This window comes from Poecile atricapillus, chromosome 4 (genome assembly GCF_030490865.1).
Source record: "Poecile atricapillus isolate bPoeAtr1 chromosome 4, bPoeAtr1.hap1, whole genome shotgun sequence".
NCBI classification, from domain to species: Eukaryota; Metazoa; Chordata; class Aves; order Passeriformes; family Paridae; genus Poecile; species Poecile atricapillus.
In genome coordinates this window covers 31,923,037-31,946,531 of record NC_081252.1, presented here as the reverse complement: position 1 = coordinate 31,946,531, position 23,495 = coordinate 31,923,037, and the positions used below count along the sequence as shown (strand labels likewise).

At 40.1% G+C, this 23,495-nt stretch overlaps 1 protein-coding gene across 10 annotated transcripts in view; it reads right to left on the bottom strand.

Moving 5' to 3' along the window:
- The window catches only part of EPHA5 (EPH receptor A5), a 210,898-nt gene that overhangs the window by 174,189 nt on the left and 13,214 nt on the right, over positions 1–23,495 (bottom strand). For all 10 annotated transcript variants that reach the window (XM_058837670.1, XM_058837668.1, XM_058837669.1 and 7 more), the window contains exon 2: positions 21,552–21,616. In XM_058837670.1, coding sequence (XP_058693653.1) covers positions 21,552–21,616 — 65 coding nt within the window. The remainder of the gene's footprint in view (positions 1–21,551; positions 21,617–23,495) is intronic.

Sequence of the window (23,495 nt, the reverse complement as noted above, 5' to 3'; positions counted from 1 at the left end):
GCCCTGCACCAAGCAGTAGAAGGACATCAACAAGAGCCACATGACTTTTTCCAGTAAATCACAAATTTGAAATATAAATAATCAGGAAACCAAAGCAATTCATGTACTTGGATCAAGTTAGGAAAGATGGGGAGGGAACAAAAAAACATTAGTAAAAGAGAAACCAGTTATTTTGAGAGCCTTACAAACCATGTCTTTACCATGTTCTCTTCTTGAGTTAAACCAAAATAGAGGGCAGATAAAAAAATGATAAAAAAACAGTTCTGGAGTAATACAAACTACTTCTTTCAGCCTCAAATGCACTGTTTTAAATTTCAGCTACCAAGCAACAAAAAAATTATTACTTGTGCAAACTTTTCCAATAACCCACTTCCATAATGCAAAAGGTGAAGCCATTTTTACACATTCTCAGCCTGGTTTTAGGGGCTTTGGAGCTCATTTTCAAGGAAGGAGACAGTGTCAAAAAGAAACTGCAGAGAGTTCAATGCAAACATTTGGCAAGAGTTTACTAAAACCTTTAAATACCAGAAGCAGTTGCAACTGCCTGGGATCTTACTATTTCTATACATCTGACAGTGCCCCCACCCGAGGCTCAAGCCTCATTTGGATGGCAATTTTACAACTGAGACATTTAGACATACAGATATATATTCCTACTGACAGCAGCTACTAGTCAAGCAAAAAACATAATGGATAACAGAGGATAGAAAGCATCTGATTAATCTCCCTACTCAGGCAGAAATCTAGCCTAATAAAAGCTGAGTTTTTAAAGAAGGAACTTAAGGTTTTCTGGTGGCTTGGAACATTCCCAATTTCTCCAACCAGGAAAATAAAACAAAAGTTTAAAAGGAAAAAAAAAGTTTTTTAAAGTTTAAAAGGAAAAAAAAAAAACAAATAAAAAAACCCAAAAGAATGCTATAAACTTTTGGGCTGCTCTTTTTATTTTACTACTGGATTGCAGTTTCCTGCTGTTTCCTATAATGCCACTCTGGTCACTAAGCTGCATAGTCCAGTTAAAGCACAGCTTCAGAATATCCTGAGGTTAATTAGCTGAAGTAAATATGAGTTTCCTCATTCATTACTGGAGATTTCCCAGCAAGAAACTACAGATCATTTTCATACACTAAAGCATAAGTGGGGGAAGCAAATAGCAAAAAGGTATGAACTGGAAATTTAAAGTATGATTTTAAGACGTGCCACATCAGACTAGTGAACATTTTTTCTCCATTTCTGCATTAGCCAAACACATATCCCCGAGCCCACCTGTGATACTTGTCTAGCAGAAAGCAAACTTAGAAAGTCACTTCCATTACCACCGCCTCCAACCACCTCCCACTAAAAGGGCAAATTCTCACCTCAGCAGAGTTACAGGAACTGCCAGATGTGTTTCTGAATGACCTCTTGCAATGTGTGGGCAGCAAAAATGCTAAGAGGAGAAAAGGGGCCTTGCTTCATGTTAAAGGCTACTCCAGACTTCATCAAGAGTTAACAAGACTCAATTTCACTTGGTGCCAAGGTTTCACATTTGGCTTTGCACTCTGAAAAAGGGCAGGAGAGGGAATAGCAAAGATGGGGAGATAACTGATGTTTCATCTCCAGTACAAAAAAAACTACACTGAAAATGAGCTGGGTGAATGTTCACAGCACCATCATGCTCCATCCTAACTCCACTGCTGCCAGCTGCACGTTCCGATACTCAGAACGGCTTGACAGCAGACATCAGCTTTAAAAAAAATGCAATTTATAGAACTGAGAGCTTAAGCATCTGGGTGGATAATACTTCTGTATCTTACAGTGTTTTGGATATTTTTAATTCCACCCAGGTCAACCTTTCATCATCCTGTGTGCAATCACGATTGCTAGAAATCCTCCTCCTTCATGAAGTAATGGCAAGAAAGGTTCTCTCACAATCACACTGCTCAGAGCTGAGGGAAAACATCAAACAGGAGAACCCCATGCTGAAACTGTGAGACAAAGCATGACTGCTCCTCTCAAGAAGAGCTACACGTGAAGACATTATCAGTCACCTAGAGTTACAAGGAGAACTTCATAATCATCAACTCCTGTTGTGTAAACATTTGAATTTGCTACTTTAACCATTTTTCAATATTCTTTTTTATTTGTAATATGCACGTAAGGTTTGCTGCCACACCTTTGATTCCTGCAGCAGGCTGTGCAGGAGACTTCTCAGTGAAACTCCCTGTAAGGCAAAAGTGTTGACAATTCCTGGATTGCTCTGCACCACTGAAAAACTGAGAAAAGAAATAGCCGAGAAACTGCACATTTCTGAAAAGCTGCAATAGCATCTCAAAACACAAGCAGCAATTTGCCATGTAAAGTACCACAAGAACAATTAAAACCTTAAAAATTATTTTCAGTACATAATTATGATGAAATATGTTATCTGTAGAGACCTGCACAATTCAAGCTGTTGAAAAATGGAGAAACATCAGGACAAAGTCACCTAGACTTTTCAGTCTGCACACCAAGATGCATGGGGGGAAAAAATTAAAATGAGACTGAAGTTTAGCTCAGACTTTGATAATTTGCATGATCAATGGAAGATGTCAGCACTAGAATCCAAATGGAATGAGCACCCAGCTGGAGGCTAGTGGAACTGAAATGGAGCACCAGCCCCTCTCCAGCATGCCTAATCAGGGACTGTGCCAACCCCCTTCCCAGAACAAAGCAATGTGCTATCTGCAAACCCCACCTCCCCTCCCACAGGTTTATTTTTTTAAAGGTTGGAAATTCTCTGTACATCTGGACTAAAACATCCATTTCAAATCACAGTCCAGCAATTGAGGGAAAGACAATGGAGACGTGCATGAAAGAAGCAATGAAGAAACACAATACCATTAAATCATTTTTCACTGCTTAATGTTACACTCATTGCAGAGCAATTTAACAAAGGCCAGAAAAAACAGTATTGACACCACATGGTTTAACACTGGAAGGCTGACAGAGCCAGATTTTCAGGACGCAGAGCAGGACGTGTATTTTAAGTTTATAACCAAATGCTTGGATTTTCAAAGCTTTTGGTATATTATTCATATTACTCATCACCTGATGATACCAAGAGGTTCGTAGAACAACTTTGAGAAGCAGGAAGAAAGGAAGTTGTCCTTGTTACTTTAATGTTATCCTAACATTTAAATAAATAAAACTCTATGTGGGGATTCTAACTGTTTACTACAATTGAAATAACAAAAAGTATCAGTATTATTTTTAATACACAGAGACCAAAAATTTGCAAAAACTGAATTCTTAATCTTTATCATTGTAATTTGCTTTACAAAAAATCTTGCAAGTGAGTTCACCTTTAAGAGTTTCCGGTAAAAGAGAAAAAATACTTGATCTAAAAGCGTGTTTAATGAAAATAAAACATATTAAACTTCTTGGTTTTCTAGTGTTTCAGGCAAAGTGATACAATTATCCACGTGCTGCACTGGCAAAGCCTAACCTCTCAGGCGTATACCAAATCTGACTAGATTACAGACGGCCCACACTCCGTATCAGACCCTCCAGCAAAGTCATTATTTTGCCACTGCTCCCTGGTCTCTAATCTACCCAAAGCTTTTCATAGAGATAATATTACATTCATGGCTTAGGCCTTGACAACTGCACCCATAAATCAATTTTAAACCTCACATTAATCATCTTTCTGTAATCAGTGGCTATTCAGCACAAATTTACATCTCATTTCTGTTGGCCAAACAGCCACATTAGAGCTTTGAAGCTTATTCAGGCTTAAATGATTATATTCCCCTAATAAACACTGAAGTCCTCTCAGTCCAGCTGCTGTGAGCTGCATTAATGACATGCCGTGGCAGCAGGGGCCATCTGAAGCCAGCCTTGTGTGGTGCTACAAGCAGCAGCCCCCATGCCAAACAGATTTTCTGCATTTCCAATGCTCTCAGAAGAAAAGAGAGAAGGCTGCTCTGCCTGTGCAGACCCTCCTACGGGAACCAGCGCGCGCAGCACACACAACGTGAAATTTACTGCACTTCCCCTTTACAGCTCCATTTGCCACCTCTTGAATTCAGGGGGCTACGAGTAAAATATCCAAAACCAGGTTTCCTGATGAGCACATTACCTTACTTTGGATTTGGTGACAGTTCTGTTGAATCAGAACCATCAAAAAAACCCCACTTTTCCCACTTGTCAAACAGCTCTAACTTTGTTCACAGTATCACCAAACTGTACCTTAGCATGCTTTTCTTTGATCACTGCAGAATTAGGCATGGCATTTTTAATATCTGACTGCAACTTTTTTCCCTGTTTTTTTTGTGTGACAAAGATTATCACTCAGGATTACAGTAAGCAGCTAAAACACGATCAGTTCAGGCTGGATTTTGCATGTACTTGCCTGCAATCCCTATAGTGAAACAATCTATTCTGATGGAACAATGAATAATTATTTAATTAAAGAACCTTGGCAGGCCTACATTATTAAACCTGCATAAAAAGCCTGACATTGATTGTATATTCACTTTCAGTTAAGGTCTGAATCAGTATGCTAAGAACTAAAAATGAATGAACAGAATGGGTTTATTATAACTGTTAAACACTTACCCCACTATAGGTAATAAATTATACATGTGGATGCTGGGTGTGCTTATTCCACAACACAATGAAACTTTTAGTTACTTTTTATTCCCTGGGATTTAATTCCCTTTGTGCCAGGTTTATGTTACTATTTAAATAAGGCACCAGAATTACATGGATGTAAATCTGCTGGACAAAGATGCAACCCGGATCTCAATGTTTCTCTTAATCTGGAACTGAAGAAACACAGATGTGCTCAATTGTTTGTCCTGTATCCTAACCATTTCACAAAGAATACATTTCCTACCCGCAACCTCCTCCTGGTATCTGACAACCACTGAAGAACCACTTGAACATCAACATGGCATGGCTAGGAAAGCAAACACAATCGTGTGATAAATACTCAGCTGAGATGTCTGCAGTGCAAAAATAAATGCTGCTTTGGTAAACAGCTGTGATAATGCAAAGTCTAGGAAAGCTGCTGAAGTTTTCAGAAGAAACTGAAGAACTCAAATTGTTTTCTTAATCAAGAAGCAATCCATGGTTTAACTTAATGGTAATACTGCAACACATACACAGAGAAAAAAACTATTCTATTATTAACTTGCATTTGCCTAACCAACAAAAGATCCTGGAATTTAAACTGAATGCTTTTGAAGAGAAGGGAAGATAACTTTGTTATGGGGGGGGGCAGGGCATAATCAACCACAGTGAGAACTTGCCACAGGAGTTAAACCATCATTCAGAACTTCTATAGGGGATCCAAGAAAGTTTCAGAAGTTTCAGGTAGCCAAGCCCATGATGAGCCACACGTATTCATCATGTAAGTAAGGCGGGTTAAAGCTAGCACCAACATGCCTACGCCATGTGGGAGTAGAGAGTGGGTACATAAATAATTTAAGGTTCATGTATATTGCTCTCACCACTGAGAGTCTCTTCCAGACCCAAGGTACAGAGGTGAAGAACTCATAAATGCTGAAGACATGAAGTTCCTCAAAGAACAAGCTATTAAAAATAGTTTAAGTCAAAAATGAATGAATTGGTCTATTGCTACATTTCTGGCTGCTAGTTAAGCTGCAAGCTCTTACTACTGCTATTTTCTATCCAGGGTGTACTGGGATGAATGGTGGGTTAGAAGCTGGAGGGGCAGAGCAGAAAGAGGACATAAATATAAGAACATGGGAAGGGGCTGCACTCCCTTATGAGGAAAGAGATTGCCATCAACCAACCTTTCCTCCAGCAGATTTGGGTTAAGGTGGGAGACCGCAGTTTGTTGACACGTGGTGGCAATGGACCTGCTGGATTTTGGCCACCTTGAACATTCTGATCTGCAATCCTGCACAGCTCCAAGCTTCGGTGTTTTCTTTCAGTGCTTCTTCTCCCCCACCAGCCCAGCAGACCAGTCAGAAACCCACAGGCAAGGGCCTGTGACTCGGACTTGATTGTCAAAGAGACATTCTCACAGTAGGGTCATCCTTGAATGAAATCTTCTCTCAGTTTTGTGCAGCTTATGGACAGAACTCAGTTAAGTTGCAGCAACAGCATTTTACTTCTAGGCAAGATAATTCTTGTCTGGAGTCTGAATTTCTGGTAAAAAAAGTTTTACATAATCTTCAGGAGTCCCTGAAAAGCACCACTTGGCACAGAGGCTACAGATGAATATTTATCCAGCCCTATCCTAGGCCTTGCTCTCACTCTACAAAATGGACTGATTGGCCATTTCACACTGACATGAAATTTCAACCACAGTTTCATCATTATCTAGCAATTAAACCATTAAATCAATCCCCTTTCAGTTTTTGTCCTGTCAGCTTCAGAGCCTTTCAGCAAACCTGGATGCATATTTCACAAACTGTTGAAGTTTGAAAGGAAAAGGATGAGTGAATGCACTTTGAAAAATAAATTAAAAGTACAGTTCTCAGAGAAAGAGCTAATTAGCATAGGAAACAGCACTTCTACAGGTTATGTGGTTAATTGACATAATTCTTCTTACCAAAACACATACTCACTGAAAAGAAGACAGCTGAAGAAATGGCACTCTGATGCTGAAATGTTGCCCCCATAGTGCACAACACATAAAGCTTGCTAATAATGTTTGCTCTCATCCATAAATTATTGTGCACAAAGAAACTTAGAACAGTAAGCAGTGATAGAAATTTTGAATCGAGTGAAGGGATTAGCCATTTAGGGGAAGAACACAAAATCCTGCTGCTGCTTCTCAATAGCTTCCTCTTGTCTTGTGAGCAAGTGACACTGGACCAGGCCCAGAACTCCACCACTCTTCACACAAAAGAGAAATTTTCATATTTGTGTCAACTGAAGCAATCAGACAGGCCGTCCAAGCACACAGGTGATTTTGGTTCTCTCTACTCAAGGATGCAGAGTCCTGAGATGCTGCAAAGTATTTGTCTTTGCAAGGCATACCACCTTTACCTAACAGAAGTAAGGTGCTGAGTCAGGAGAGAATCCTTCCTTTCCTAAAGCTTTAAGAGGCTCCAAGGTTATATCTTCCACTGTAACAGGAACCTGTCTTCCTACCAAAACCTGCGTACGTGGTGCACTTATGTATCAGCACATCCACCTCCTGTGGACTCCCCTTACCACAAAACCATCCCACAGGTTATGATGAGAGTCTTCAGCACAGCTCTAGCCTGCATTTTCATGTCATAGAGCATCTTGCACTGTTCTGCAACTCCTACCTGCCACAGCAACCAGCTGAGCAGCCACTAAGACTCCCTCTTCACTTTTACCTGGCTTCCATCACAAGGATGATTTTCTTCTCATTGTGATCCATTTGCCTCACAGAGCAAAGGAGGTAATGCAACAATTTACTAATATTGCTTTCAGAAAGCCATTTTCTTTTCAAATGGTGTCACTTCAGCTAGGATAAACTGCAAAGAACCCACAAGAGAGTCCACAGCTACTCAAGAGATCAAAGCCCTACTTATAGCACAAGAAAACATTAAAAAATTAGAGAAGGCTGGGAGGTAGCTAACTTGCCTGAAAAGGGTTGTTGGGAGAAGAGAGAGATGAATAGTATGTACTTGCCAAGTTAGCAAGAGAAGCATTGAAAGACCCATTGACTGAGAACTGAAATTTGACTAATTCGAGCTAGAAAGATTAATTTGTTTTACAGTGAGGACAGATAGGTGTTAGCACAAACTACAAAGGGATATAGGCTTAGCACAAGAGCATGACTCAAAGAAATCTCTCTCCAGAAGATGTGGGCCAAATGAAAGTTAAAGACCTACTGCAAGGACCCCTGAACCAGTTTTGACACCATACCTGCCACAAGAGATTAAACTGCATAATGTTAACAGACCCAGTGGCCTGAAATCCTGTGAAAGTACACCACCATTACCTCCAGCTCACACACTCATGGATCTGCTCTTCTTTTTAAATAATAAATAAATACTATAACCTTGTGCTTCTTCCCAACCAATTGTTTTACCTCACTAGCATTGCAACTATAACTCACTAACAAAGAGAACAGCATCTCTAGAATGTCAATGACTTGCAATCAACATATTTGAACAGCAGGGTGTTGCCCAACTTTCTTCCTTAATATAATTATGATTCCTTATGTATTTACTGTAATAGAGGAAAAAAACAGTTCTCAGTTTTAAAACTCTGCAGAGCAAAGAAGGAAGGAAATTTGCCAGGTAATATCTTTAGTCACATCATAGTGTGTGAAAAAAAACTTGGTTTTGTCTCTATTTTGTCAAAACTCTATTTTGTCTCTTTGCTGCTTTATCTTTGAACAAACAAAACAAAGATTGACAAAAAGGAAAGGGACAATCTGTTTTTTTAAAGGCATTAATCAACACTTTTCTAACTTAGGTCATTCCAAGTTCAAGAAAACACAGGACACCTATAGCATTACCCCCATTTTGGATTTTAGTTGCTCGCTTTACCCTTGATCAATGGGAACACCACGGAGTCTTCCAGCAGGGTCAGAAGCACCAGGGAACTCTTTGGGAAAAGCTCCCCTAGTACAAAAAAACTCAACATAGATTCTGTCTTCTGACAAAAGACCCTCTGCAACACCTGGAGAGATGCACAGGGACTTTTGTACATCCAGCTTCAGCAAGGTCAGCCTCTGCAAACCACAATGCTGAGAAGCACCCCAAGTTAGCACTGGAGGAGACATCCCTGCAAGCAAAAAATCCCTCAGTAGTGCTGTGCTCAAAAGGGGCAGAGAACAGGGAAATCCAAAAAGTTTACCTGGGCTATTGGCATAAAATAAAACAGCTTTACAAACACTGAGCAAGGTCTGCTTAAGACTCCCTGCTTTCTCTTCAACACCTTTACAGCAAAAGCCTTTTACAAATATTCAAAATATACGCAGGCAGCATCATAACCAAATCCCTTTGGGGCTGAAGACATTTTCCAGGTCAATACACTTATACAGCTCTGAGAAACAGGCTCTGCCAGACTGACTTACTGTGACTCCAAAGGACACAGTGGCTCCTGCCTGACCACCCCTCTGACTTAAATATACCAGACTCTGAAGAAGCAGTGTTTTGAAATTTAATACACAGGGCTCGGGAAGCTGAACTTAGAGCCTGAGTAATCGGCATGGATATTCAATTATCATTAAAATTAATAAGTAGGACAACAACCAAATCCCTGGATGGGTTTTGATTATCTCAGTCTGGGTATTTATCAGAATTACTCTGACACACTGAGTCATTGAGCTCTGGCTGACAGGCACAAGTCGCTCCTCAGCACACTGGAGCTTCCTTCCCATCAGGACATCCAATGGCAGGAAGAGACAAGTACCACACAAGAAATTAGATGGGTATCTGAATCTGTACAAAAGAATTTGGTTTGGTCTAAAATCCATTCCCAAGTGAACTACTCATTTTGTTCCTGTTCAGCAGCTGTCTTCTGCCTCACTGTAATTCTGCAGACTAACAGCAGTCACTGCTTCAGCAGGAAAGCACCAACCTCCTTCCAGTCACCTACACAACAATGTACCACTGATCACAACTAATTTATTTCCTGATCATGTGACAAGACAGCTCTAGTGATGGACATTAACCAACAATTCCTTTCTAAAACTTCATCATTTTAAAGTTGATTTTCCCATCACTACAGTGAAAATCAAGGCTTTGCCCAGTTACTATATTAATCAACATCAGTAACTTTAAGAATGCAAAATTAACTCCAGAATTGGCAGAGATATTAAAAGTACGTATGTTCCCACTTTAACTACACAGAAAAATTCAGTTATTGAATCTGTCATCAAAATAAAAAGCAAAAGTAAACCAGAGGGAGATTGTGTAATGAAGTAACTTTATCTTACAGGATTATACTTCTGGTTATGACTTTAATTGTGTAGTCTAGAAGGATTTGTGACAAACTGAATAATCTAGCATTATTGTAATGATTTGTAATCACAACACTGGCTACGATTTATGAGCTGACTTTACATTTGCACTGCAATCAACTAAGGAAGTCAGTACATGCCCTCCCATTCTAACCACTTAAAATTATGTCTTGCAAGGAGCTCCAGCAGCCCCCCAGTTTGGAGGTTTGAAACCAAGGCAAAGCTCTCAAGTGTATGTTTCAATTTCCGAAGCAAATAAAGCTAAAATAAAACAAACCTCAACATCCCCAAGGCTTCTGAACAGAAGACCAAAGGTCACATTTTTGCTATCCATTACTGTTGACTGAACAGGGAGCAAACCATGCTGAGCAGACATCATACAGAGCACAAGTTACTTTGATGACCCCCAGCTATAAGTGACAAATTTTAAGAAGGACCTCCAGGCTCCAGCAGGAAACCAGGAGAATCACATCAGTGCTGCACCTGGAGTCTGCAGGCTGAATATGCTAAAATCCCTGTGCCCCTGTCCAACCCCCACTCCCCCAAATTAAAATATGAGGTCCCAATGAAAAAGGCAGCCAACACAGACAGAAGTTTTTCTGAACAGCTGGAGGAAAAAAGCCCCCAAATTCTTAAATCCTCCTTCTCAAAAACAGACAATTTCTCCCCCACACTTGGTATAGCTGCTGAGTACAATTAGGTCTTGGGGTTATTATCCCAGAAAGAGTGGCACCTGTGCACCACAGAAAAACTCAAACACCTCAAAAAAAAAAATTCCAAAGAGCACTTTCAATAAATAAATATTTTAAGAAGTCCTGTCATCACCTCCTCTCCCATCCTGCCCTCACTCACCAGTTCTTGGTCTATCTCACAGCCTGAGTGAGGCAGGGGAGGGGATGACGTGCACTAGAGGAACACCAAGCAGCTCTTTCTCACAGCTGAGACAAAACTGAAAACGGATTAATGATAAGAATATCTCAAATCATAGTAAGAAATATCCAGTGCCATCTTCTCCTGATAACAGCATCTTGTGTACCACAGTCAACACTGTCAGTATCATGGGAAGAATCACTGAGGTCATTATAGGACAATCTCTGAAGACAAGGATCAATCACTTGTCCCAAAATACTTTTGCTGAAGTCAAATGCGAGTTTCTGCAGCATGAAAATCCAGTCCTCCCCCCACTTCAGAGCCAGAAGTTCTGATATTTGCAAGAAAGCATCCCAAGGAGAGCAATTAGCCACAGAAAATACACATCTTTACATGATTCTGGTTTTCTTATTGCAGCGATGGTAACAGATCTACGTAACACTTCCATATATTGTTAGCTCAAATAAATGGCAAACAGTAAGTTCCAGGCTTTAGTAGTGGGGAACTTCTCTAACAATTTAAATACATCCACTTTTTTTAACATGGTTTTTTGAATTGATTTTTTTGACTCCTCATTTTGTAAAGTCAATAATTAAATATAATCAAAGGAGTTGCCTGGCACTTGCTTGAATAATTATGACAAAGAGAAACAAATAACAATACATAAGCTAAATGCTTATTAAAGATTTTTGGTAAGAACCAAGTATCTAATGATACTTTCCTTCTTGGAAAGCAGCAAAAGGAAGCAAATAAAGGACTGTGTGGAGGTTCCAGCCTGATCTGACAGATCCAGGCTTTAGAAAGCCACCAGCAATCTCTACTCCTTGCCATCATCATCCTTCTGTGAGCTGTGCCAGGGATGCCCAGCTCAGCAGGCAATTTCTTCTCTTCCATCACACCATACTGATCCACAGTCCCCACTCTTCTCAGGGAAGCCTGCATCCTTACCAACCCCAGGGCCCAATCCTGCCTCCTCCCTGCAGCTCTTCCATGGATTATTCCTTACTAAGACCACTAACACCACACAGGGGTAGGTAAGGATCAAACTAACATGCAAGTTGTCATTTAGTCCTAACTATAAATCACAACTACATCACATATGTGTCTTCAGTAAATCATCTTGAAATAGAATTAAGAATCAGTGATGTCCCATTACACATGGAAGCAATAATTGCTCTCTACCCTAAACACTCACAACTCCCCTCAGGATGGCAGAGTCTTTATTTTTTGAGACAATTCTGGTAGTTTTTTTGTTTGTCTCCCCAAATTCTCTGTCTTGGCAAGGAAAGCAGCAGCCCAACCATGTTCTGCAATTCCTTTCTACTCACTGTTCATCCCATGGGGTGCAGACAATCAGTCACAGTGGCCTGACAGCAGACAATATCACAGTGGTATCACAGAGATGACTGATAGCCAGGTGTCACCCACATTCTCCTCAACAGAGCTTCATCGCTCATGTTGTGGAGCCTAAAGGCTGGTGAGAAGAGCTACCACTTTTCTTTGGAGCAGAGTTATACAAAAGCCTCCAAAGCATGATTTGCATCCTTGTATACTGCTCACACTTAATATCCGATCTGTTTTGCTACAGTATTTTCAGTACTAAAACAACCTCATGGGTACTGTTGTAGTCACACACACTAAATGATATAGCTCAGTATGCTTTTTCCCTCAAAATGAAGGTATCTAAAGATAAATTAAGGCTAGCAACCCAAAATATATTGGGGCAAGAAGGGCTTTGAAATAAAACACTGGCTTTTTCTTTCAGTAGCCAAGAACCCAGTCCCACCTTCCCCTTTCACATGTGCATGTAGCTTTCAGCAATTGAAAAACATCCTGTTTTTCTGATCAGGACAAGCAAACAGAAAATCCTGAATGATTCCCATTAATAACCTGAAAGTTTGTTCCAACAAACCTAGATGTTCAGCTGTTGAAGTGTTTCTTAGCACTTATCAGGACTTGGCAGTAAAACAGCAGTCAAACAGAAAGCTCCCCTTTCAGGTTTCAAGCTAGGTGAAGGGTCTTCAAAAAAGCCATCTAATTTTTATTGTCTTCATTCACTGTGTATACACAAGGCAATGACTTGCCATGAGGACAAAATAGCAGCTTCCATCTTAACACTATTTTCAGGGATTTTGCATTTAAAATGTTCTCTTTCTGAACACGCCTACTATGTGTTTACTTTTCTGAAGCTAGCATTCATTTTTCTTCATGAATTTTTGGGCTGGCTTTCCTGAATGAGTAACATTAAAAAAAAAATTCAAATAGGTCTGCATTCTTGAATTTAGTTACCAAAAAAAAAAATTAAATAAAAAAGCCATTAACCTGAGGAAAAATATATTCTGTCAAATGGGGCCAGTGCATTTGAAGTCTCATAAAAGGATTATGCAATTAAGTGATAAGTAACCCACTGATACATATATTTGGCACATGAACCAGTAAGAAATATACTTCAACAATTCATAAACATAAGAGCTGTAAAATCCTACTGCTTGTTTTAAAAACCCTGGGTTGTTGCATATGCATTCTGTAATGGTAATATTTTATTCCGTATAGTTTCAGATTTTCCATGACAGAACTACATTAATACACTTTAATTGTATGGTTACTAACTGTTGGATACCAACACTTCTGAAATTGGCACAAAAGTAACAAGGAAAACAATGGTTTTAGAAGATAAAGCTCTTCAAAGCTCTTTTATCCCCCAATGTAATTCCTAGACACTAGAGAAAAAAAAGACATTTTAGCATAAAAGGAGATTATTGTTTGCCCAATGATCCTATGTGGAGGAACCTAATGCTGACAACAGTATTTACAAAATGATATACTGAAGGATCGACCTTTATTTTTTCCTGTGTAGAATATATTATTCCAGTAATACAGTTCTAGCCAAGATAAAGATTTGCTTTATTCTTAATCTCACTAGTATTAATTTATTTTATAGTACCTTAGAGTACTCTAGGCATTTTAGATCTGCTTTAATAAGACCTACACCTCGCCAGATGCTGCTCCCAAATAAATGCTGTTTTATGTCAACAGCACACAAACAAAAGGGCAGCCAGATGAGAGGACAGGACAACAAGAGCAGTCTCAAATGGAACAAAAAGATTAAACTTCAGATATGAAAGGAGATATGAGAGAGGACATGAATAAAATGGTAAGGCTATACAATGAGTACTCTTGTCCAGCACGGGGGCTTCTGCTTTAAAAGCAGATACATACTGCACCTAATACATTGCAGGTATCAAGAGTGGATCTTAATGCAGGCTGCTGAATGAGTAACAGTAACCTGATTTTAGTCAGGCCAAGATTAAAAAACAAGACAAAAAACAAACAAAAAATTACCAAAAAAAAAAAAAAAAAAAAAAAGAAGAAGAAAAAAACGCACACCAGACTTCAGAGGGAAACAGAAACAGATCTCATCCTAGACAGTCAGGAGAAGCTTTCAGACAGAAGGGCTTCAGACCTGGGCCTGTAATAGGTCAGAACAGACCACCTGGTTTGTTCCCACAGAAAAGAAGAACTCTGCTTGACCAGAGTAGCACAGACAGTCCGACCTGCTGTCAGAGACCTCCTGTGACAGAAATCCCACATCTGCCCCACAGACCAGCCATTAGAAGCCACGTTCCATCAAATTTAACCTGATCCAGTTTAGATGAAACAAATTCTGTTTCTCTTGTCCTACCCACTGGAAACCTGGATGAAAGCTTTCTCCCTTCCTCTCTAGTGGCTGTGGGCCAGTCCAAGACTCTGTGCTACAGCCAACTCCATCAGCCTTCTCACACAAGATGCATTTCCCCATTGCAAAGCTCATCTCTTCAGATTCAGATTGGAATAACAAAGCTTTGTGAAACAAATGCAGCTCTACCAGCACCACCAACTCAGCAGGGAAATCCACCAATTGGGACAGTGGTCTGCTGGCCAAATTCACCTTTCATGGCAGTGCTCTACTCCCAATGAACTCCAGCATCTTCATTCTCACTGTGGGGCTTTCAGAGTTGGGAACATGAAGTCAGCTCTGTTTTAAAACACAGGTTAGTTAAACACCACAAGGGTCTCATAAAACTGCATTACTGACTTCTGGAGTTTATTCCAACACAGAGCTCAAGCTCTTTTGTTGGAGTTAGGCTATACAAAACAAGCACACGTGACTCTGGAACACTAAGCAGGCAGCATAACCAAAAGAAAACACATCATCATGGCCCCATGGGATGTGTAAAAATGACCATGAAGAACCAGAGAGTCAGAGGACAGAAGTTTATATATATATATATATAAAATGATATATATAAACATATATATAAATTATATATAATATGCAATATCTATATATATTTACATATATATAGATACGGCATATTACCTTAATAAATCCTAGTGGGGAAAAAACATCCCATATGTTTCAACTCTTGAGCTCAACATCATCTCACACATGGTTCATGTAAAATTCCTTTATTCTGTATATAACAGAAAACATTAAGTACTACTGCTTGGGTTTGGGTTACGCCATTTACTTCAAACCCTTAAATGTGCAGTATTGTTTCTTACTAAACCATGCATGTACAAAAATATGAACATACAAAGCAGCCAAATTGCAGGCTTTTAGGGTGCCATTAACATTGTTTCAGCTATCCAGTATTACTTATTTCCATCATGCTTCCTGCTAATGTATAAATTGGTTTCTTGCATGTTAGTGTATGTGCTGGTTTTGGCTGGGACAGAGTTAATTTTCTTCATGGTAGCTGGTGTGGGCTATGTTTTGGATTTGTGCTGGAAACAGCATTGATAGTTCAGGGATGTTTTCCTTACTGAGGTTCCACAGAGTCAAGGCCTTTGTGGCTCTCACCCCATCCCACCAGCAAGAAGGCTGAGGGTGCACAAGGAGTTAGGAGGGGACACAGTGGGGACAGCTGATCCCAGCTGACCCAAGGGATATTCCACACCATTTGGCATATGGAGCATAAGACAGCACGGGAGAAGAAGGAAGGGAGGGACATTTGGAGTGATGGTGTTTGAGTTCCCAAGTAGCACTTACACGTGATGGAGCCCTGCTTTCCTGGAGGTGACTGAACAGCTGCTGGCCCTTGGGAAGTGGGGAAGGAATTCCTTGTTTTGCTTTGCTTGCAAGCGTGGCTTTTGCTTTACTGATTAAACTGCCTTTATTTCAGCCCATGAGTTCTCCCACTTTCACCCTTCTGATTCTCTCCCCCATTCCACTGGGGAGAGGGGCATGAGCAAGCAGCTGTGTGGGACTTAGCTGCTGGCTGGGGTTAAACCACAGAGCACATCCCTCTGAATTCCTTTTCTACACTGGTCACAGATGAGCAGCAGCATTTGCAGGGAAAAAAAACACAGGCTGCCAAAAGTACTGCCCTGAAAATGCCAATTATAATCATAACTACATGACACAGCTCAATGGTGCCAAGAATCCTCCTCCTTTCACTACCCCCACCCCTCCCCCATTATTTTATTTCTATCCCTGAGGGCAATCACTGCCTCCAATCCAGGATTCCTGTGTTAAATCTCTATCTGAACTAGGATTGACGGAGAGCAACAAGAATATCTTCCCAAATCATGCTGAGTAATCTAAAACTGCTGTTATTTTTAACTTTGAAGAGGCAGCCTAGGGTACCTGTACTCAAATAAAATAAGCCAGAAATGCTGCTTGGAAAAAAAACCAACAACCCCCACCCCGCCAAAACAAACCAAACAAAAAATCAAGACCACCAATATCCTACATAAATGAGAAGCAATGTATAATCAATCTAGCTGAATTTATAGCCCAGCTTTCAGTATTTGGCCTTATTAACTACCCAAAGGAGGGGCAACGGCTTTCCTTGCTGTTCACATGCAAGAAATCATCCAGCTCCCTCACAATTCACTTCAGAAAATGAACATCTCCACAGGACCAGGTTCTTCAGCACATATTTATTTTCCAGCCTGAGCCTAAAGAAAAAAAAAAGGCCATCACATGGAGCTGTGCAATGAGCCACAGCACAGAACCAATACCCCAAGGACCAGAGAGACTTTCCTGTTCTGTGCTACAGGAAGTTCAGGAAAATCAGTGTGAGGTGGAAGAGATGGAAGAGAACCCTTTGGGCAAAAAACAAAGCAGGTGTGCAGCACTGATTTAGACAGAAACAGAGTACTTCTAATCTGTAAAGAAAGAGGTTTTAAAGTAACAGTGAAAGAAGGGAGGGTGCGAAACAAGTAAATCAGCCCTATAATAGACACTGGAACAAAAATCAGACATAATTGCTGAATAAATTAGACCAGTTAAAGAAAGATTTTATTTTAATCAGCAACTTCATTTTCACTTGGCCTGACCAGGTAAAACTGCACATCATGGGTTTGCAGGGTGCTCTGTAGCTTCTGCCCCTGCTGTAGCTTTGCAGCAAGTCGAAATGCATGACACAGCCTCCTGCCAAATCAAGGGAGGGAGAGGATGCAATACAGCCTGCAAACACGGCCTGACCTCACCTGACTATTTCTGTCACAAATATTCCTGGTTTTGTTTTTCACACATTTTTCTGTATTTCACAAATACTTCTGTTTCTGCTACCTCTGCGAGCTTCCATATGATAGAAATGTATGTTTAGCACAGAGAAGCACAGGCAGTTTGTGCAGGTCAGAGCTGTCCAGTGTCACAGCCATGTACAGTGCACACACAAACCTCTGATGTGCCCACTCTGGGCAATCCGAAGCAGTGCCTCAGGAGTCAGACCACAGGTAAAAGATTTTGCAGGCCTGCTGTACAAGCCTTTAATAGAAAACCTGACTGGTTTTGTTCATGTGCTTGGAGGGCTTCCTACTACACAAGAGGGACCAGACTTTCCTGATATAGCCTCTGGTAATTACAGTAACCTCCTTCAAGTTAAAACAAACTTACAAGAGCTGCACAAAAGAAGTAAAAATTGTCCCTTTGGCATGTAATAACAGGATCAATTCCTAACTTGACTATAAAAAGGACAGCATTTTCCATGCTGACCATGCTCTTTTGTCAGGGAATGAGTCCCTCTTCTGAGCTCCATGGCCACGAGGACCTCACAGGAACTTTGCTCACGCTTTAACAGATAAAATCAGGTTTAAGAGGTGACTGCACAACTGCTGCAAGCTGCTGAACCCACACGGGGCAGCCAGGAAGCCACACTACTGCTATTTACTTATCCTTCAGGGAAAAGCAGCAGAAGAAATAAGAATGTCCTTCTCCTGCTCAACAGCTGGTTCTTCACACCAGGAGGCATTGTTTCAAAATCCAACTTGGCCATAGCATATTTCAGTCATCTCATTCCTATGCATCCCTCAGTATTCCTTCTGAAGGAAGAGGGGGATTTTTCTTACCTTCTATGTGCATGGGGAATGTGAAGGCCAACGAGGCTGCATGGATAATGGCCACCACCCAAACCAGTACCAAATAAGTGCCTCACCAGATAAAGCACTTCAGAGGACACCCTTGACTGAAGGGATTGTCTCCCTTCCCATAATACCCACTTCTCATAAGAGGAGCCAGCACACACAGTTTAGCAGTGGATCAAGGTCTGATCTTGGGGGGACTTAAGCAGCTGCAGTGCTTCTTCATTTGAGATGACAAGCACAAAACAGGTCTACCTTTAAGCCTGATCTGTCTCCAGGCTGGAGAGTCAGTCTCCTTCCCATACAATGCTGCTTTCATTTCCCATGTTAGATCACATTTTCCCATTGTGTTCAGCAAAAACGAGGTGAGAATGAGACTAAACAAGGGCAGCTGGACCTTTCTGAAGCATGCAATGTTTTAAAGATTCAATACACAAAATTAACATGGCACACAGCTATAATAGAAGTTTAGACTATGATATCTACAAAGGATCTGCCAAAAGCAAATTCATTTGGCTTGCCTGGACTTCTTATCCCAATTGTCTTGGTAGGGGCTTTTTGTGGGGTTTTGTTTGTTTGTTTTACATGTGGAAATCTGTTTTCAAAACCTAGCAGCTTGAGCCTTTGTGATATGAAGATAATTTCTCCCAAGCACTCACACACAATGCCGAAGACTAAACACTTGCTTTTTTTAACAGCAACTGTGCCCCATACAGTCTCCTACTTCTAGCAGCTATGGTTCTAAGAAAAGCATTTAAGTTCAATTAAGATTGTAATAATAAAAAAAAAAAAAAAAAAAAAAAAAAAAAAAATCAAGTGGAGTACCAGCAACACTGGAAGAGTACCAAAGTATCTTCAGTTGGAACTGCACCACTGCTGAAAAGTGATTGCACTCCACAGGATCCTGTTCACAGCAATAATAAAACACCATGCATCAAAAAGTTTACCTCAGAACATGGTTTGTATCTACACACTCTGGTGTTGCAAAGCATGACACAACCTGACATTTTTGCTCCTTTCCTTCATGGGGGGCTGTGCAGACAGATACAGGGACCTTGAAAATTTTCTCTAGGAGAACATCCTGAGATAACAAATCCATATGAGAATGCCTCGAAACACATGAGAATGCCTGTCTCTGATGTCAATTAAAGCTCCCTCCTTTTCCAAATTCAAATCCTGAAGTGAGAGTGAGTTTAAATACTTAAATTAGGTAAATCCTGTAAAAAAAAATAAGCAAAGAGTGCGTAACTGCAGCGTAGCTGATTGCAGAGCAGATACAGCAGCTAGAGAAGTAACTCTGGGAAGACCTTTCTTAGTGCTCATAAAATACTGCAAATATATTAATCAAAAGAAAAAAACAGATAGACTAACCTCTTGGATTATTATGATGTCCCATGAAAACAAAGAAGATTAAGACAAGATTTCTGGAAATTTGAAAACCAACTGCCTAATTCACTTTTAAATACAAAGCAGAAGTCAATTAAAGAAAAAAAACTTCTCCCTATTGAGTCAGTAACCTTTAATTTGGCATTCCTGAGTGTACTTCTATGTGCTCTTTGGAAATTGAGCTTGTAAATATAGAAAGGTTTCCCTAAATAATGAAAAGATACAAGTGCAGCTTATGTGTAGGATAGTTAGCTTTTGATTTACTCATCTATACATGCAGATCCAGAAGTATTCTGAACTTCTCAGTCCTGTTTTCCTACTGATATTCATTTAAGGACATTGGGATGTACCAGAGGATGTTCAAAAAGTTAAAAAAAAATAAAATCATCCTTTAAGAAATGGATATTGGGATCTTTATGGTGCACCATGGCACCAAAATATTGCTCTGCCAGCACTGGTTATTCTGGTTATTCTGATGCCCACACAAGCAAGCAGAGTAAGTTTTATTCTCAGCTTTAAATCAATAGATTTTTTAAAAAAAGGTTATAGACTAACTGTAACAGGATTGGATCTTGGAATGAATTGAAAATAAAATCAGATCCCTGTGTAGTTTTCACATCCCTGCTGTAGCCAGTGCCTGTAAACATGCAGCTTGTGAGTCTCACACACATGAAGTAAGGCTGCCGTTTCTATAACCTTTCACCCATACAAAATATATGGAAAGACAGACTTTAATTTACTGTCTAATACATATATATACACATGCATATATATATAATTTTTTTTTCAAGGTTGGCTGAATTTTATATAAACTCCATCTATATAACAATCCAACTGGAGTCTGAGACAATTATGCAGTCTGTTTCATCTGGTGACTAAAATTCTGGAATAACACATTCCTGAGACTTGCTCTGTTGGAGGGCTCAGTCATGCAGCATTTCTAACTTAGGATGCTTTCTCACCTCACACAGTGCTCATGGCTTTCAGGAACTGACAGGAATACCCAGCATGGTGCAGAGATCAACCTTTCAAGACTGCACCAAATCTCTGTCACAGTACAGCTTTGCGGGTGCCCCAAACCAAAGACCAAAAATCACAGCCAAGACTGCTCACCATCAGGTCAAGCAGATACACTGGAGGGTATTAATGCATCTAAACTCCACCATTTATTTCAACTATAAAATTAGGAGGCCAGGTTCTTTCAGCTACAGCATCACAAGAATGGGTCAGGTTGAAAGGGAACACAGGGGGCTCATCTGGTCCAACCTCTCTACTCAATCAGGGCCATCCCAGAGCACACAGCACAGGATCATGTTCAGAGGGTTCTTGAACTCATCTTCAGTGACGGAGACTCCACAACCTCTCTGAGCAACCTGTTACCCACACAATAACCAAGTTCTTCCTCATGTTCAGGTGAAACTTCCTGTGTATCAGTTTCTGCCCACTGCCTCTTGTTCTATTGCTCAGCTCCACGGAGCAGAGCCTGGCTCCATCCTCTTGGAACCCACCCTTGTTGTCTCAGTTGTCTCTTTAGAGGATGAACAGCTCTTAATATAAGTAATGGTAAGAGACAGAGGCTCCTCAAAGTGCTTAGAACCCAGCTCCTGTATCAGCGTGATCAGGTTCAAGAACTTTACCATGAATCTGAGATGTATTTGTGAACTGCCTTGTTCATTTAAAGCTAACAGTCATCTTCCAGATCTTGCTTTTCAGAAGATAACTTCCAAAAAATTGTGTTCCACATTTACCGCAAAGGCTCAAGAAAAAATCCAAGAATTTATAATTTAAGAGAAATTTAAATAACCACATGGAATTTCTTGGTGGGGGGGAGGAGGCTGACTCATGATTTTTTTTTAATACTTGTGGCTGGCTCTGCTGCAAAAATAAATCAATCCCCTAGCCATATAGCTCAATTTCTTTAGTCACAGCTTGTTGTTTTATTTATTTTTTTCCCTCCACTGCCGACAAATCACTCTAGAGAGTTTTTAAACCCAGTAGTCTACTTTCCAGATGGAAGCAATTAGTAAATTCTGAGAGAGAGAAGCAAACAAGAGTAGAGACTTACCCCATTTTTTGGGTAGGCTATCCATCCCAGATCTCCCATTACTGTACGTGAGTCCAGTAAATTCACTGAAAATAAAAGAAAAAACCTGTTAAAGACGGACAGATCACAAACTTCAGCAGATATTTCAAGGTGTGGATGGCTCTGGTAAACAGATTGTTTATAATTAACCAAGGAAGCTGGATTTCTGTAAAGCAGAATAACAATGCAAGAACTCCTCTAACAATGAGGTCATACAATGAAAATAATTCTATGTATGCATTAGCTTATTCCTTTGAGACCTGCCACAGAAACCAAGTTGCAAGTGCACTGAACATCTGTAAAGTCCAGATCCTTCACATTCTTAGGACCTTGATCTTCTGGGGGGGAATAAGTACATCATGCACACTGTGTGTTTGTGAGTATACACAAGACATACAGTATATAGTTATAAAAATACAGTCACAAAAATCTATGCATGCTAATAAACACATTTCTTCTAATGTGGCAGGTATTCTTTGGCATTATCAGGCCCTTAGGACAAAAATGAAACAAGAATTTAATTTTTGAAGTATTATATGTGCAAGTATTAATCTCATCAGGAATCTGTTATTTTCTTCCTCTTCCACATTTTTCTCCAAGTCTTTGACATCTTCATTATAAGCTATGCAAGGGATTTTTTTTTTCATTCTACACACAAAAATTCATGAGTAGCTTTAAGTCACACAAGCAACAAACAATTTACACTAAACAGCCAAAAAGTATTCCCAAGTTTATAACATTTTTTTCCTCTCCTATTACCTGAAAAGTCAGAGGTGACTAAACATACACAAATTTAACTCAGCTAAGAAAAACTGTAGCGGCTTCTGGGGTTGAGCTTTCACCTCCTGCACCCAGGGTTCTAAATCTCCTAGGCAGAAGATTGCCTCTGAATCATCAATTGCCATCCAAAATCTCAATTTAGGAGCAACTTTCGTCTACCTTAACAGCACACTTCATCAGATTACAACAATCACTCAGCATATTTGTCTGCATAAGACCTCACTTTTTGTATTCATGTCCTTCCTGAAAAGGCAGTGAGACTTCCCTGGGTCTTCAACTCCTGACCTCCACCCTGTGTGCTCTTTAAAAATCTCACTGCAAGTTTTGGTAATTGGACTTTCAAGACTATCTAGCACATGATTATCTAGACCAAGAGCAAGCCTGAAATGGGTACTGAGGCTCTGCGCTCTTTCCTTTAGAACTGCAACAATGTAGGTACTTAAAGATCGCAACAGAAGAAAAACAAGCAGGTTGCATGCACAAATTTGAAGAAGGCATGTATCGTAACTAACCCTCAGGGCTAGAGCATTTACGGAAGCACAGTAAGAAAATCCAGAAGTACACTAAACAGCAAAGCTTGCTCCTTTAAAATAATAAGGAATATTTAAAACCACATGAAGACTAAGCAATTTATTTAGTTTGAAAGAAACCAAAGTTCTCTAAATCAATTTTGTCTTTATCATTGTACTGCACTGAAGGCTGACTGCTGTAGTCCCTCGTATACCAGGCCAAAACACAAAAAAATACAACACAGAGTTCCCAGATCTGGCAAACACTTATCTTAAAAGTGATTTGTCTATCCAGATATTTTCACAATGTATGTAAGTATTAATGCAGGACATTATCACAAGGCATACATGTCCTGCCTGGTCAATTAAATTTTTGTGATGTTGAGCAAAACACATTTGGTGGCTCAGGGTTTTCATTTCTGGATTGCTTTCTCATGCCAGGAGAGGGAAGAGTTGGAAGCTGTCAATGCTACCAAACTACAGGACATGTGGTAGAAGCAATACTCAGAGACTACACTGGACTATATTCACAGTAAGTAAACATACAATCAGGTGGCTTTCCACCCCAGAGCCCATGCAAAATAAAAGTACTGCTATCACCTACCACTAGGTGTGTCACCCAGTGTCACCATAACCC